The following is an 18,102-nucleotide window of genomic DNA, read 5'->3' as shown; positions in this document are numbered from 1 at the left end:
GACATGACTTTCCTCACTGGAATCCATACACAACTTGCAATATTCTAAAACAACATCAGAGGCCTACATTAAGATCATCTATATCTGATATACTACATTAAGGCAATTCTACGATTGTATTCTAGCCTGTCAATCATCATTAGAGCACCGCACGCCACCCTCAGACTGAATAACGCAAATTCTGCCCAAAGTGAGTCTATGTTCAGGATTAGAATATAAAGCTTACAAAATGTTAATCATAAACAAGCGCTAAGACCCAGATTGAAGTCTGCCGTACCTAAATGTATGACCAGGAGCAGCTACTGATGCTAAATTACTACTTTTGTGTTCCACAGGGGTAAAAAAAGTGTTTTGAGTGACACGAGGGTAAATAGTTGTCAACCTATTATTTTTGGCTGAATTATCCCTTTAAGTATTATCTATTAACTACAGAAACATTTTTGAAAAAACAGCACTGCTAAAAACAAGGCAGCCCTTTGACCCTTGTGATATTCTCTCCTCATCTTTGCTCTAATGTTTATCTGTCTGACAGTGAACAACATTGATGGTGACAGTCTACTGCTGAATGAAGAAAAGAAGGATCTTGATGAGCTTAATCAGAATGCGCCCAAACACATTCTGCCGTACAGCTCCATGTTTGTGTTCGGTCCAACTAACCCGTGAGTTAAACCCTAAATATTATGTTCTAGGAAAGTCTTCAGGAGAGATATGAAATTTGTATCATAAATTTACTGCTTAGAATGAATTAACATTTAGATTTAGGTATTTAATAGTGTGAATAAGTGTTGGGTTTTCATGTTGCCTCTGTAGAGTGAGACGGCTGTGCCATTATGTGGTGAACCTGAGGTATTTTGAGATGTGTATCCTCACAGTCATCACCATGAGCAGCATCGCTCTCGCTGCTGAAGACCCCGTGCAGGCCAATGCCCCACGCAATGACGTAAGACACACAGACCCATCCACTTGCAAATGTCAAGAAATTTAAAAAATACTAATTTTCAAAGTCATACTGTCTTTCATTGTAAGGGGTTATGACATCAGTGGCGTTTACATAACTCAAAAGCAGTCCTGTAGGGCAGTATGGCAGCCTTTGTCTGAACTGTCATGTTGAGCGTTGTCACTAGCCCGTCTGACTGAATTTTGCACCATTTTTTCCTGGGACTGCATGTGAGAAAAATTAAGCACCCAGTGCGACCCCCATTAGCCCATGAACATAGCACTGCTCTCTTAATTACAGAGATTTACATGTACACATGCCTTCAAGAATCCCATTGTCCACTGTTTTCTTTCTGATTGATTCATTGAGCATGATCGGCTTATCTGATGAGTCTCTGCTTTCACACAATATTCCCAAACGGCTCATTTGGGAGGGATGAAAGGGCAGAAAAAACTAGTGTAAATAAAAAAGAGTGTTTATTCGAACATCTTTTTTTGTCTCTCAGAAAAATAAGTTGTACATCATATCTGTTCTGTTTTGAAGATTATTGAATTACTTGCTGAATCATAGCTGCAGTAGGGCTGAACGCTACGGTTTACACTGAGATTTTTGTATTATTTGTGTCATCATACACTTTCCCTTACTGAAACGGTCCATGGGACTGAAGAAATAAGAAGAATATTGCTGCTTATTTCTAGCGCTCACACTGTTTTGTGGTTCCTTTAGGTGCTGAAATACCTAGATTACGTCTTCACTGGTGTGTTCACATTTGAGATGGTTATAAAGGTAAATAAAACCTCCTTGTCAAGGTGTCAATGACACATTGATCTATTTTTTTTTTTCAATGTTAATAATTGTTACTTTATGCTACCTCTTATATGTTTGAGGATGACATGATTTGTTCTTGAAGCCAGCATTCATTTGATCAAAAAAAAAACAGTAAAAATATAGTGAAATACATGTTTTCAATTTTAATATATTTTAAAATATAATTGATTCCTGTGACACATTTCTCCAGTTTTCAGTGTCCCATGATCTGTCAAAAATCATTTAAATATGTTGATTCTTGCTGCTCAAGAATCATTTCTTATTATTATCATTGTTAAAAACAGATGTACTGTTTAATATTTTTTGTTAAAACCCTGATACTTTTTCTTCAGGATTCTTTGATGAATAGAAAGTTCAAAAGAACAGCATTTATTTGGTAACATTATAAATGTATTTACTGTCACTTTTGATCAATTTAATGCATCTTTGCTTGAATGCAAATATTAATTTCTTTGCTTGTTCTTCTCTGTTCTAGATGATCGATCTTGGGCTGCTGCTGCATCCTGGTTCTTACTTCAGAGACCTGTGGAACATACTGGACTTCATCGTAGTCAGCGGCGCTCTGGTGGCCTTCGCCTGCTCGTGAGTGGCTTTTTTTGTAATTCTGTCAGAGCGGAGCCGAGACGAGTAGACTGTCAGTTCAAATCCAGCAAGAGAGCATTCAGTCGAAAATGACGGAAACAGGATGTGACTGCCTGCTGTTTAGTATCTGGTGTGAGATGAAGCTCTGGGATGAGGGGAAGTGTGGCATCTGTGTGTAGTTTGATCTTCAGAACTGATCGGTTTAACTTGCATCTGTTTTTTTTAGCTCATAATGCAGCGTGCACACCTGTGTTAATGTTACAGATTTTGTATTTCCCACAGGATCTGAGCCAGACAGTTTCAGAGATTATACATTCCCCAAGAGTTTCCCTTTAAGGCTACGTCTACATTAATCTGGATACATTTGAAAAGGAAATTTTCGTTTCAAATCACTCTCCATCTACATTTGCTTTTTCAAGCAAAAAATTCACCATACTGTGCAAGTGTGAAATCTCACTGAGATACAGAAGGAGCAGACATAATAAAGTTCTCATGCTATTCTTCTGACAGGATCATTTTATTTTTGCCAAATACCATTCACTGATGCAAAGTCACTGTTATATGTTTGGTCTAAAACGGAATTAACCTAATGTTTTGTCACAGAACCAAACTTTTGAGTACATTTGTTGCCCTCTTTATAGAACTGCTATATGAAGAGTGTCCAAAGTAACATATCTTTGGCAAAAAGTGAATAGCACATAACAGGCTTTATAGTGGTAAATAAACATACATACACTATATTGCCAAAAGTTTTGAGACGCCTACCTTTACATGTACATGAATGACATCCCATTCTTAATCCATAGGGGTTAATATGGAGTTGGCCCACCCTTTGCAGCAATAACAGCTTCAACTCTTCTGGGAAGTCTTTCTGCAAGGTTTAGAAGTGTGTTTATGGGAATGTTTGACCATTCTTCTAGACGTGCATTTGTGCGGTCAGGCACTGATGTTGGAGGAGAAGGCCTGGCTCTCAGTCTCCGCCCATCATCCAAAACGTGTTGAGGTCAGGATTCTGTCCACACAAAACGCTCATCCATGTCTTTATGGACCTTGCTTTGTGCACTGGTGCACAGTCATGTTGGAAAAGAAGGGGCCATCCCTAAACTGTTCCCACAAAGTTGGGTGCATAAAAATTGTCCAGAATATCATGTGCAAGAGTTCCTTTCACTGGAAATAATAAATATAAGATAATATATAAATAAATATAAATATTTTATAATATAAAAATAAAATTATAATAATCCCCCCTCCACCAAACTTTACACTAAACTCAATGCAGTCAGGCAAGTACCGTTCTCCTGGCAACCGGCAAACCCAGACAGCTCTGTGATTTTACATGGCCTACCACTTCATGACTGAGTTGCTATTGTTAGTAGTGAGGAAATTTTACGAATGGACTTATTACAATGATTTGGAGGGATGTCCCAATACTTTTGGCAATATTGTGTATCTATCAGTTCAATATGCGTCATTGTTTTGAAATGCCTCAGTTTTCACAGGGAGAAAAGATGTGTTTTCAAACAAAAATGAATTAGTGTGGACAAGGCTTTTTATTGTTCCTAAACCACCCATGATAATTACTCTTCTAATTGATTTAATACATTTAAAAATCATCTGATGGACTCACAATGAACTAGGTACCTGGCAACCACATAGCAGTGTTCTAACAACCACTCAGAACACTTAGCAACCATATAGCCATCACCATGGCAACCACAGTTACATCACTGAGTTTTTCATTGCCGAGAGCCAACATAATGTAGTTTATGAAGCCAGTTGGGTACAGATTTCTCTGCAAGGCAGACATAAACGTGCACACACACATTTGGTTTGACAGCACTGTTAACCCCTAACAGTTTTGTTAACAGCACAAGTGTGATTTGTGTAATAAATGCAAGGTAGTGTGGCTAAATATTCTTAGTCTTTTCTCCATCTCTGCAATTGACAGAAAGACCCTGGGGTGTTTTAAAATAGCTGAAAAAGAGGTGAGAGAAAAACTGCTCTGTGTGCGTTCACTGCTGTATTATTCAGTAAAGAACAGATTCTCCACCAGCTCCGACTGGCACCTGTGCTTCTGATGATGGCACTACAGCTTATCTGTACTATCTATATAGAATGTTGTTCCAGAATGGGAAAAAAAAAAGTTGATCCAGGAACAAGTGTTTCTTCAACTACGGACACTTTTGCCCCTGCGGATTTACAAAACAAACACTATTTATTTCTCATTATTCTACTTTATTTATATTAGTTTATTTACATTTGTACTAACAATGTCCTGCAGTAGATTTACATGAATCATAAAATAATTTTGCAGTTTATTTCTGGAATTCATAAGCAATTCTAAAACAGTGTCATTAACACCAAATCTAAAAGAATATATTTTTTTTATTAGCATTATATAGTGTAAATCATATTTAAAACATTTTTGCTATAATCTTGCTAAAGCTAATGCCATTGCTAAAATCTATTTTGCAATCTATTTATTTATTAAAACAATAAATTCTGTACGTAAAAGCTACATAATAAAAAACATAATAATAATAACAATAATAATAAATAAATAAATACTATATATATATATATATATATATATATATATATATATATATATATATATATATATATATATATATATATATATAGTATTTATTTTAAAACATAACAATGAAAGTTGTGCCCTTAGTTGAAGAAATATTGATCTAGGTCTGATTAAAGTGCACTGTTGTATAGTGATTATAAATGTATCTCACCGTCTTCTGCTCTCTCTGATTCTCTTGTGCTTGTTTTTCTTAAACTGTGCTGTAATCTTCTTTTCTCTCCTGTGCTGTTATTCAGTGGTTTGTGTCCTGTGGGTTTTAATGTTTCTCATTTAGCCTTCTATTCTTTCTCTATCCATCTTTCTTTCTCTTTCTGTCTCTCTCTTTTGCTTTCTTTATCTGCCCTATCATCCCCTCTCGCTTGCGTTGCTTTCAGGAGCTTCATGGGGTATGCATTTGTTATTTCCGGCTTCATGTTAATCTGCCTGAGTATAAGTGTGTGTTTATGTGGATAAGGAATCGCTAGACATCCACAAGATTTGAAACTGCACTTCCCGAGCACAAAAGCATGGTCGAAAATTCATTCTTAAACTCAATAAATTACAAACCAATTACTCACTCAAGTTCAATTACTTTTTATGGAAGTTACATTCCAACGGAATACATTATTTCAATCAAACTGTAAGAAAGACAGACAGAATGGTACTTGCTGTTGTAAATGATTAAAGCAAATCAGTTTAAAGACATACCAACCTTTTTAAATAAATTTTTAAATAAATGTTTTAAATTATGTATTTATCTATTTATTTAAATGAAATGGGTAACACTTCATTTTACAGTGTCTTTGTTACATATATTATATGTACTTACCATAGTAATAACAGTTAATTATGCATAATTACATGCAACTAACCCTCAACCAAACCCTAATCCTACCATAACCCATTAGTAAGTACACGTTGTTAATTAATATTACGCATACTTAAATATATAATTACACTGTAACAATTTTGATTTTGTTTTTAATGAAAAATGTCTAATCTCTTATTGGATACAATGCGAGAAAGAAAGAAAGAAAGAAAGAAAGAAAGAAAGAAAGAAAGAAAGAAAGAAAGAAAGAAAGAAAGAAAGAAAGAAAGAAAGAAAGAAAAGAAAGAAAAGAAAGAAAAAGAAAAGATAAATGAGTGCCCATAACCAGCAGCAATGATCCGTGATGAAAACTAGGATTGGATATGAATGAATTTAAAAGACTCGAGGCGTTTACACAAAGTGCACTAAAATGATCCATCGTACTTGCTGTTCACAATACCAATACATTACCAGGTACTGCATGAACCTCAAGCACATGCATGCATTTTCTTACAGTGTGTGTGGTTGTGTGAATGTGACATTTGCAGGTCTGTGACCTTTTTACATTAGATTTTTCGATGCCAATATATTTACTGCTGAATGTGATTTATCTTGTGATTTATATCTAGATGTTGCAAACAGTATAATCCCCCATTGCATCATGTCTTTGATTACTGTAATGTGTTATTGTGCACTAGAGTTGCTTCAATGCTTTTTTAATCTTTCTTTGCCGTTCGTCCTTCCACAGTGTTTCCGCTCAGTGACAGCTCTCTTCCGTTCTGATCTCATTTGATCTCTTCATGCTGATCTGCATTTACTGCTTATTCTTTGTCTGTGACGTGGCTTATTATGTGTGTTTCTGTGTTTGTGCACATGTGCATGGTTTTTCATCGGTTTCCCTCGTCAGATCACAGCAAAGCGTGACCAGGTGGGGACAGTCTATATATCTATAAAAGCATACCCTTTACCCCCCAACCTTCCCACGGACCACTCCAAACTCACCACCCTTTAACTCTTCCTCTCATTCAACCTTTGTGGAAGGGGATTGACCTACTCTTTCCCAATTACATGACCTTTGATCTTTGCAAGGGCTTATAGAAACTACTACTCCTACTGTTTCCAGAGGACAGCCACAACTTGTGGTCAAACTAATTGCTGTTAAATTATAGCATAATCTGAATATCATCTGTATGGTTAAGCAGTGGAAACAACAGATGGATGTATTTTATATTCCGGTGTATTTTAGAATCTAGTTGATGGCATGTACTTCCAAAATGACTTTCAAATGTGTTCATATTCCTTTACTCAACATTTGTGTATAAATCTCACAAGCTGTCAATAAATATCTGGATAATATTTAACCCCAAAATCAAATGGAAAAAAATATCTGCATATAATTTTATATGACAAAAGGTGCTTGGGTGAGAACAGAACTGTTTGTGTTTCATGTAGAAACTAATCCCCAAATAAAAATAATTATTATGAGAATAAAACTTTTTCCAATTATTCGTTTGAATTATGGAAGCGAGAACATACATTTAATGGATTTAGTGGATTTGGTCTATATAGCTAATTTTACCCTTCATGACAACTCTGAGGGGGGTGGATTTTTTATAACTCATCCGTTTAAATTATATTAAGCCTTAAAGTTCTGCATAATTAAAGGCGTGGCCACTTGCGTGACAGGTGGATTGCCACATGGTCGAAGTTAGGCTGGCCGGGTTTCAGCATCTAGTCACCTCAGCTCCAACCACGTCCCGTCTCTTTGCCCATTTTCAGTTATTCGGGAGTAGCACGCAGTAACACACTGCCAAGCTGGTGAAGGCTGGGTCCGCCCACTTTAGGCTTCAAAAATTCTCTTCAGAAAACTAAGGGTGACCTTACGGACACTACATTCGTATTTTTGTATAGTCTATGCCCTGCACAAATTGTCTCTGCCAGGCTGTGTGACATATAGCTTCAAAGCTAAGAAATTCCGAGTAATTTTGGGGTTAAATTTGACCCTGATATGCGATTAACTCTTGTACCATGGTGCATCAGGTAGCTTTATCCTGTCACAAACATTAGGCAGAACCAGTTCCCCACTAGACCTCCTGTGTGATGGGTGTTTGGAGAGACAGATGGTCCTCTGAAATCTATGGGAGTATAGTTGACTGTCTCATTAAGCAGAGATCCACACGCACCCATGGTGTTTGTGTGTGTGTGTGTGTGTGTGTGTGTGTGTGTGTGTGTGTGTGTGTGTGTGTGTGTGTGTGTGTGTGTGTGTGTGTGTGTGTGTGTGTGTGTGACAGACATTGCATGGACATTGCATGCCAGTGTGAGAGAGTCCAAACTCCTCATAGGAGAGAAAAAGTAAGCAAACCAATCACAGAGCTAAGCTATGACTCGCTAAACCTACTTTCTCTTTCAGAAAGTATCAGAAAGCTTCTAGTATGCTTATTTGCATTGCAGAGCATTTGAAGTTTATATTTGAAATGTTTTTACTCAGACAAAGCTAAATTTGACTGTCAAGGACACATCTCACTGGTCAGAGAGGGCTCAGCCCCTTTGGTTTATACAAGGTTCATATTGAGGTCTGTCTTGTGCTTAGACATGCCCTCTGAAGTTTAGAGTAATAGCCTTTTCTTATCTTTTCAGGTGAGCTCCATTCTGTTGAACTGTGTAATTTCACCTGCCATTCAATGTGAATTTGCCAGCTGTAACATTCAGAGAATGAATCATTCAGCGTGTCATTGATGTTGACAGTCTTCTGTGACTTCATTAAACTTCAAGTCAATCCTGAAAACTTAAATCCTGAAAAGTTCAACTGAATGGAACTCAAACATTGAAGCGCCATTAATTATTAAGACTTTTAAATGGTTTATTTTCTGTTCAGTTCATTTCATTAGTGGTGCATGATAGCTCAAATAAAATAAAAAAAATAATAATTAAAAAAAAAACAAGACAAAAAAGTATTAAACTTTATTGTAAGTTTAGAATTCGTGACTTTTGCTTAGTGGATTGTAAAAAAAATTTTAAATCCCCTAAACTTGCAGAAAATAATGCACTTTAACTATATTTAACGACCAGGAGCCTTTTGCAAATAACACATCCACTATGGTAAAACTGTTTCTTAAGAACTAACCTAAAACTAGCCATTAGCTAAGGGGTAATCTGTTTTATATTTCAGATTCAAATTAGGCCAATTTACATCTACACATCTTTAGTTATGACTTAAAGACAAATAAATAAGATGACTTGTGTGATTAATCTAAAAGCTTATGCAACTGGCCACAGATCATTATAGAGATTTTGGCTAGTAAGCAACCACTTGCAATCAATAGAAACACCCTGACAACCACCCATGACGTCCTAGCATCATGGCGACGACTCTTTTTTTTTTTTTTTTTAGCTTTTCAGCATCAGAATATGACTTGGCCAACTGTGGTTTTTACAAAGAGACCATTCCTGCTGAATGGATTGTTTCTTTGTATCTTTTTCTGGTAATTGAGTGTTATTTTACAGAAATATTTTATGTTAAATGAAATGTATTGTCGTCTTCAGAGGTAGGTTTGTTTCTGTAGAATAACCTCCCCTTGAAGGCATGCTTTCTACTAACCAAATAACCTCTAGCTGATGTAATTCTGAATTACATGATGGGCTGGAGGAAGTGATTAGCTCATTAAAATGTAATTGAATTAAGTTCAGGCTTTGTGCATGTGCTGGCAGATGACATCAAAATGCATCAAGTGTATGTGAAAATGTGTGAATGCAAGCGTGTTCAAAATGTCTCTAAGTCATTGCTTTTTCCTTACAGAGGAACTAAAGGCAAGGACATCAACACCATCAAGTCCCTAAGGGTCCTTCGAGTCCTGAGGCCCTTGAAGACCATCAAACGTTTGCCCAAACTCAAGGTAATATCCTACTATCTTTCTTTTTTTTTTTTTTTTTTTACTGCTTAGCTGTTATCTTACTCTTCTAAGAACATGAAAGTGGAATTAGGGGGTTTTAGTTGTAACATTACGAGATCAGATCTCCCAAAATTGAAAGATTATCATTCGTTAAAACTCATAGACGGGTCTATGAGATGAGGTATTCAGTCCTATTAAGAGGCATCAATAAAATTATCCTAATGATAGTGTTGTTCATGCTGTTGTTGGTATTGTTAACTAAAACTATATTGTTATATTTTGGTAATTGAAATAAAGCTTAAATAGTGGATAAGTGGATAAAAGCAGTGCGACACACTTCATCTGATATTTGATGGTCAGAGCAACCATCTGAATTTTCATGAACATTATGAAATTAAATTATGTTTCGGAGGCAAAAAAAGGTCAATATTTTCAGATATGTCAGATGTTCTAATAATTTTTTGCCACCACTGCATATCATAATGAATATAATTTATATGGCTAAATTATGCCATGATATTGTCAATGTTTGGAAAAGTTAATTTTAAAAGTAATGCATTACAATATTGCATTACTCCACAAAAGTAACTAATTTTGCTGGTTACTTTTGTCACAGTCGGATATAGGTGAAAGGAGCGAGGACTCAAGTGTAGGGAAATGTGGGGTTTTATTAATAAGAAAAGTATAAATAAAACAAACCAAAACTACCTACGAGGGGGAAAACCAAAATAATCACACACAAGGATCCTGGAGACATTTACATTTATGCTTTTAGCAGACGCTTTTATCCAAAGCGACTTACAACTGAGGAGTACAGGAAGACATGAAGCGTGATAGGGAACAGAAGACAACGAACCAACACAGGACTGCAAAAACAAGGAGACTAAATAGGGAGCAAACAAGGCAGTCATTGAGGGAAGAGGTGGGGAAAATAAACAATTATCAGGTAACAAGAGTCAAGACAATAGACAGGAGAGCACATGGCACAAAGAAACACATGACAAGCCATGTGCTCACACAAAACATAACAATATAGCAGTGTCGGGGCTCTGTCACAAACCCAAGAGCAAAACTAGACTGAAAGGGACAGAACCCTGACATTTTATTTTTATTTTTATGGAAAGTAATGTGCTTTGTTACTTTTGCATTACTTTTTGATGCCTAGGCCGGGCTTGCTTGTTTGTTTTTTGTCTTGCTTGGGGGTTGAATTTGTGTTTCACTATTTATTCATTTTGTGGCCACTGCAGTTTTAAAGAACTCAGTATCTGTCCCGGCCCGCAGAATACTTTTAATTCAAAGACATAAAGATGATAATGTAAGATGCTCAGTGAAATCGATATCGTGCTTAATAACTTTACAATCTGATCTTGTAAATGTATAGTTTTAAGGTAAAATGGCAAATTATATAAAATCCAATAAATGGAAGATATTGACGTTATTAATAGACTTAAACAAATTCTTATCACCCCATCTGAGCTGTTAGGCATCCCTTTAGCACCCCCAAGAAAAAAAATGTGATATTGTGCTTGTTTGTGTGCACATTTTGCAGGCTGGGATGCCCCTGTAGACCTCGACATTAACAGCCTTTTCGCATCTTTCTCTCTAATCAAATCACACACTTAGGCACACAAACAAATCGTTTTAGAGACACTTACTGTTATCTCATTACATGGCTAAATTGTACATTTGAAACTTACATTTCACACCATCATTTTTTCATTTGTCTGAAGATTCATCACCAGTGGCATTAGAATAAATAATAGAGTAACAAATAAAACGGCAGTTTATCTTAGTTACAATACTAATGTGCAGATAAAGCCTCACAGTGCCACAGAAACATTTATCCGGCCTACAGAGATCTTATTAGCATTAATGCCAAAAATATATATAGACTACTGAGTGCTAATAATGATACCCTGGGGATATTAAATGAACAGAAATGAAAAAAAGATTTGTAGATTTACATGTCCCCCCACTCTCATTTTATCCTCAGCCTGAGTGAAATCATGTGATTATCTAGAGTAAGAGGAGCTATAATCGATTAAGTCACAGCCTACAGTTAGCAAAGTTGTGTGCTTTCACAAATGCCTTGTGACATTAACACAAAATGACACATTCTACACAGATGGATTAAATAAAGGTGTGTTATACTCAGCATGTGGCAGCAAAGCTGTCCACTGTTTGCAGGAGATCTGATTTGTGCTGTTTGTATATCTCCAGGCTGTGTTTGACTGCGTAGTGAACTCTCTGAAGAATGTGCTCAACATCCTCATCGTTTACATCCTCTTCATGTTCATCTTCGCCGTTATTGCTGTGCAGCTTTTCAAGGGGAAGTTTTTTCACTGCACCGATGAATCCAAAGCCCTGGAGAAGGACTGCAGGTATGGCTATGCTTTGGCTGGACTGTCTGGATATATTCTACATGGATGGATAGTTCGAATGTTCAAGGGAAGAATGGATGGAGACAGGAGGATGAAAGTTAAAGTAGAAAAGATGGAAAGGAAGAGGGAAGAAATGGAAGGAAGGTTGTCAGGCAGAAAGGAAGGTAAAAAGAAAAGGAAGTGTGAAGTCGTGTTATTTTAGTATGTTTTATATACTAGTATAATTATTTGAATTTATTTTTTCGATTTTAAGATTTTCAACTTAATTAAAAAAAATTGTAAATGTGTTGATCTTAAATATTACTATATAAGTTTAGTATTAGTTTTTATTTATTTCAAGCTCATAATTTTAGTAACTTAAACTTATTTCAGTTAGTTGCCAAGGGAACAATTCAGAATATTCATCTAATTTTCATATTTAGTTCTTATTCCAGCCTTATTCCAATTAACTCAAATGTTTTAAAAGTTTTGGTTAACGATAATATCCCTGGCACAAAGGAACTAAAGCAAACAAAAGATAACAAAGGGAGAAAAGACAAAAGATGTAAAGGAATGGAATGAAGAGTGAAGGAAGGCAGATGGAACTGAAGGAAAGACAAATGGTAAAAAAAGAGGAAGGAAGGAAGGAAGGAAGGAAGGAAGGAAGGAAGGAAGGAAGGAAGGAAGGAAGGAAGGAAGGAAGGAAGGAAGGAAGGAAGGAAGGAAGGAAGGAAGGAAGGAAGGAAGGAAGGAAGGAAGGAAGGAAGGAAGCTAAAATGGATGGAAGGAATGATTAAATTAAGGAAGGACAGACGAAGGAAGGAAGGAAGGAAGGAAGGAAGGAAGGAAGGAAGGAAGGAAGGAAGGAAGGAAGGAAGGAAGGAAGGAAGGAAGGAAGGAAGGAAGGAAGGAAGGAAGGAAGGAAGGAAGGAAAAATTAAACTAAGGCAGCGAAGAAGGAAAGTGGAAAGAAAGGAAATGGAAAGAATTAGCACAGAAAGAGAAAAGTAAAAGAAAGTAAAGGAAGGAAGTAAAGAAATTACAAAGGAAGTAAAAAAGGAAGAAGGAGAGGACATGGGAAAAAGGAAAGGAAGGATTCAAAGCAGGAAGGATAAGGAAGTAAATCGAGCTGAAGGAAGAGTTAGTGGTGGACTGTGTTGTGTGCACTCAGGGGTCAGTTCCTGGAGTATGGCAGTGACGGAGTGGCCATGACGCAGCCGCGCGAGTGGAAGAAGTATGATTTCCATTATGACAACGTCCTGTGGGCTTTTCTGACCCTCTTCACTGTGTCTACCGGAGAGGGCTGGCCAACGTGAGTCCTCAGCACACACACTTTTACTCTATTCTGATGTTTCTCTTCTCTCTGGCATAATCTGTGTTCCTTATCATCCGCTTTTTTTCACTTCTTACTTAATAGAAAAACACATACATAGTTAAGAGAAAGAACTCAAGCGCTGCATCAAGAAAATCCAGGAAGTTTTTCATATTAACTTAAATCCCTCTTTAACGTTCAAGAGCTGTCTCTGGTTCTCTGAGTTTTTCGTGGACAAGGACATGTTATCTTAGCCACTGTATGGTACTGTATAAAACACTTATTCCCTCTGTGCGGTTTTAAGCTGATGTTTTCGGTCTGTTCTACTTTGTGAAAAGTTTTTAAATATATACTAGTTTTTAAATTTGTTCATGTCTGTTTTTTTTTGTTAGACTTTTTGTTTTATAGAGGGACAATCAGAAATAAGACAGAACACAAAAGGGCTAAAACGAAATATGTATTACTTTTATATTTTGAACTTTTAGTCTTAATCATTTGATGCATGAAGATTTATTACATAATTTGTTAAAAAAACCTTGTTTTTTTAGAGCCTGTTGCAGTGTTTATTATGAAAGATTTATTTATTATTATTTATTTATTAAACATCATTTACCTTGCAAATGGACAATATACCCCTCAAAATATTAAAATATTTGATTCATGTCTTTAAATCAAAATGTATCACATCCAAAATAAAAGTTTGTGTTTACATAACGTGTGTGTACTGTGTATAATTATTATATATACATGAATACACATAAATTTATATATTTAAGAAATAAATATTTGCATATATATATATATATATATATATATATATATATATATATATATATATATATATATATATATATATATATATATATATATACACATTTATGTGTGTGTATTCAAATGTACATAATAATTATACACTGGATGCAATGAATGGATTATTCCCTCATTTTAATCTTTTGATGCACTGTGATCATCTTGACATTTTCCCTGTGGTTCTCCAGAGTGCTGAAACATTCAGTAGATGCCACATATGAAGACCAGGGTCCCAGTCCGGGTTACCGCATGGAAACCTCCATCTTCTACGTGGTCTACTTTATCGTCTTCCCCTTCTTCTTTGTCAACATCTTTGTGGCTTTGATCATTATCACGTTTCAGGAGCAAGGAGATAAAGCCATGTCAGAGTGCAGCTTGGAAAAGAACGAGGTAGGACGGGGCAGTTGGAAGCCTGCGTAGTCAGTTAAAATCAACCGTGAGCGGATAAATAGATGGGGTGGCGGTGAACTGTAGACACCGATCAGTGTTAGTTAAAATAGAGTTTCAGTGTATATGCAAATAAGGGCAGAGACTTGTTTTATACATGCATGGACAGTTGTGAGATGCCTGGAAGAGAAGCACTCTTAAGAGAATAATGTAACGCACATGTCCGTCTACATCTCTACTACATTGACTCTTAGCTCTTTTGACAAACACATGCTCACACACACAAAGCACAGAATCAAACCCCAGGAGGAACTACCAGACCAGTCAGGCAGAACTCTTTCAACTCTCTGGCTCTGTTCTAAAATCTGTTAAGCTGCATTGTTGCCTGCTGTCTAGTATGGCAGCAGCCTAATGGTTATTAATCCTTATTAATAACTGATCTTAAGCAATCTACATAAGCGTAGTTGCTACCTTGATGGGGGAAAAAATACATTGAGCAGGCATTTAGCTGGGCAGCTAGATACACATACCTCCTAGCCAGATTAGCTGAAAAGTCCCCAAAACCTAAAACGCCAACAGACTAGTCTATCTTACCTAGGAGTCTAGCTAAAACCAGCACATTTCAGTCTGTTTTTAATTTTATTTATATACATACATACATACATACACATATACAATGCACACTCACATATACAGTAAAAATACACATAATGTATACAGTATATAGTATGTATACAGTTTGTAATCAAAATCACAATTATATATGTATATTTTTAAATGTTTTTGTAAAGTCCTAATTTTATTACATAATACTGTTTTTATCTGTTTGCTGTTTGCAGTGGTATTTAATAGTTTTAACTTTTTTCATACTGTGATATTTAGTGTGTTGTACTAAAATCCAATTAGGGTCAGTTTAGCCAGCAAACATCGTTCTTCTTTCCTTATATTATTATTATAACAGTATATGAAACCCAAAACATTTAAAAAACAAAAGCAACCTAAAATGATCAACCTTGTTTTTTTTCATTAATAGATACTTACGAGTTAATTTTTAATTGCATTTTGACCACTGAAATAGGACATTTCACAAATCTGGTGACACTAATATATTTGTTTCTATGGGAGAAATTGTTTATTTATTGTTTCCCCATTGAGCTTATTGCATTGAATTCTGGGAATGCATCATTCGAATTTGAATAACAAGGAAAAGAAGATATCTTCAAAAGCAGCATGATTATGGAGTACTAGCTTTTGGAATGGAGCAATAATCTTTCTTCTTTTTCTCTTTTTCTTATTTCTTTATACAGTTTTTGTCTCTGATCTGTATCTATATATTCTCTCAGAGGAGAAATTAGCCTATGTTTAAATATTAAACTGTGATGTAGCTCTGTTCAGATTTATGCAGATGGTTTAAAGTTTGTCTTCAAGGCAAGCACTCGTTCGTTTGATTTAGAGAGCTCAGAGAATACAGATGCTGTTCTAATAATCAAACATGGATAGATCAGGGTGATGAGTAGTTTTTAAGCTTGATGATGTTCACTTAAACATTTAGCTGAGGAACTCATGATGAGATAAGTGCGCTTTCATCAACAGCGAGCTTGTATAGACTTTGCCATCAACGCCAGACCTCTGACCCGGTACATGCCGCAAGACAAGCAGTCTTACCAGTACAAGATGTGGAAGTTTGTGGTGTCCACTCCGTTTGAATACTCCATCCTGACCATGATCGCCATCAACACAGTGGTCCTCATGATGAAGGTAAAACAATTGTCATTTGCAGACTGTTTAAGTTAGTCAGTGACCTAAGTGAGCTAAGCTGCTGTCCAATCACAACACGGGAAGCGCTGGCCCAATCAGAACTCGTTACGTATTTCTGAAGGAGGGACTTCATAAAACAAGGAAATCATCAGGCCGTTTTTAGGGCAGAGAAAACAGCGGTGTACATATAAGTAAATTGTGTGAAAAATACGTTTTTTTTTACACGCGAAACATGATATGAAACATGAAACTCATGTTATATTGCACACTGTAAACACAATCAAGGCTTCAAAAACACACGAAAAACGGGACCTTTAAACACTCAAAATCCATCCTATGAAAAATTAATTCTCTACTACACTGTAAAAAAAGAAAAGTTGACATAACTTAAAATTGTAAGGCAACTTGCTGCAAATACACAAAGTAGTTCACTCAACTCCATTAACTGAGTAAGGTCAAATGTCTCCAAATTTAAAATCTTTAGTTCAGCTGATTGAGTTTTTATCTTTTTTTTGTTTGTTTAAATTTTGTGTTGAATTTTTTAGTATTTTATTATGTCATCATCATAGTGATCAGTGTGTTCTTTAGGCAGTTTGATGACCTTTTAATGCTAGTGTTTCTCTGCCTGCTGAATAAGAATTGAATCATTGTGTAGTGGTTTAATTCACTGATTTTATGGCTGAGTTTAATATGAGCACTATACTATTAACTTTGTTTTATTGTGAGAGTAGAAAAGATCCAGCAGGGTTTTAATCAGTAAAGCTGAATAAGGTTTAAAACTGATTGTACATTAAGCACTTTGACCTCCTGTGAGATTTACTCCCACAGACATCAAGAATCTGCCCATGAATCTCAACAATGGTGACATGCGTTATGCTCCAATGCATGCTGGGAGCCATGGATAAGTTTTGCATGATGCACCCAGAATGCATTGTTAACTTGTTGCAACTTGTATGCTTGTTAACTTATTACAAATCGATTTTACAATCGATTGTTGGTCCAACAATTTTTGAACCAACTTATTTTCACTGGTTAAGAAAATACTTTTTAGCATTTAAGTGTCCAGTAAACTAAAACATAATCACTAGCCTAAATTTTTGTCAGTTGGATTTTATACAGTGTATTATGCGAAAAACAGTACGACAACAGAGTCAAAGTATTCAAAAACAGTAGGGCGAAAAGTCCCCTAATGACCAAATTCCGACGAGATTCTGAAGAGGTTCCATATTTGGCCACTGTTTTGTGTGTGTGTGTGTGTGTGTGTGTGTGTGTGTGTGTGTGTGTGTGTGTGTGTGTGTGTGTGTGTGTGTGTGTGTGTGTGTGTGTGTGTGTGTGTGTGTGTGTGTGTGTGTGTGTGTGTGTGTGTGTGTGTGTGTGTGTGTGTGTGTGTGTGTGTCATCCTGTTTTTGGTGTAGTGCCTAAACAAATCCTACCTGCATTTTTGTGATATCAACTTCAAATTTGGAACAGAACTTTTTTAGACATTTCTAACGTGTCCAAATTATGTAGTAAAATATATATTTAGTAAAACAGTGCAGTATATTTACTTACATTAAAATGTAAAGTAAATATACTTTTCTTCTATTGACCAGTAGATAGACCAACCTCAGGTATGTATTCCAAGGCATTCATGAATTACAACCATTTACAGAGTGCTTTTTCATCTCTTTACTCAAAAAGGGTAAAGAGTTAACAGGTTTGAAAATGGAAATGTACTATCAGACATTTATCTAGGATGCTTTTTCTCCATAACTCCCTGTGGCCTATCAGTTATACAGAAGACATTCTAATTAAATTGAACAAAAAGAGGCTTTTTAGATAAAATCAGTGCATCTAAACATACAAGCATAATG

General features: G+C 35.9%; 1 protein-coding gene across 1 annotated transcript in view; it reads left to right on the top strand.

Moving 5' to 3' along the window:
* Positions 1–18,102, top strand: part of cacna1bb (calcium channel, voltage-dependent, N type, alpha 1B subunit, b) — a 185,095-nt gene that overhangs the window by 130,484 nt on the left and 36,509 nt on the right. Inside the window, exons 24-32 of the mRNA XM_067422718.1 lie at positions 533–659; positions 811–940; positions 1,664–1,723; positions 2,241–2,347; positions 9,530–9,626; positions 11,844–12,004; positions 13,154–13,294; positions 14,293–14,494; positions 16,085–16,249. Of these exons, the coding sequence (XP_067278819.1) occupies positions 533–659; positions 811–940; positions 1,664–1,723; positions 2,241–2,347; positions 9,530–9,626; positions 11,844–12,004; positions 13,154–13,294; positions 14,293–14,494; positions 16,085–16,249 (1,190 nt within the window). The remainder of the gene's footprint in view (positions 1–532; positions 660–810; positions 941–1,663; positions 1,724–2,240; positions 2,348–9,529; positions 9,627–11,843; positions 12,005–13,153; positions 13,295–14,292; positions 14,495–16,084; positions 16,250–18,102) is intronic.

Source organism: Pseudorasbora parva, chromosome 18, assembly GCF_024679245.1.
Source record: "Pseudorasbora parva isolate DD20220531a chromosome 18, ASM2467924v1, whole genome shotgun sequence".
Taxonomy (NCBI): Eukaryota; Metazoa; Chordata; class Actinopteri; order Cypriniformes; family Gobionidae; genus Pseudorasbora; species Pseudorasbora parva.
This window is presented reverse-complemented; position numbering and strand designations above follow the sequence as displayed.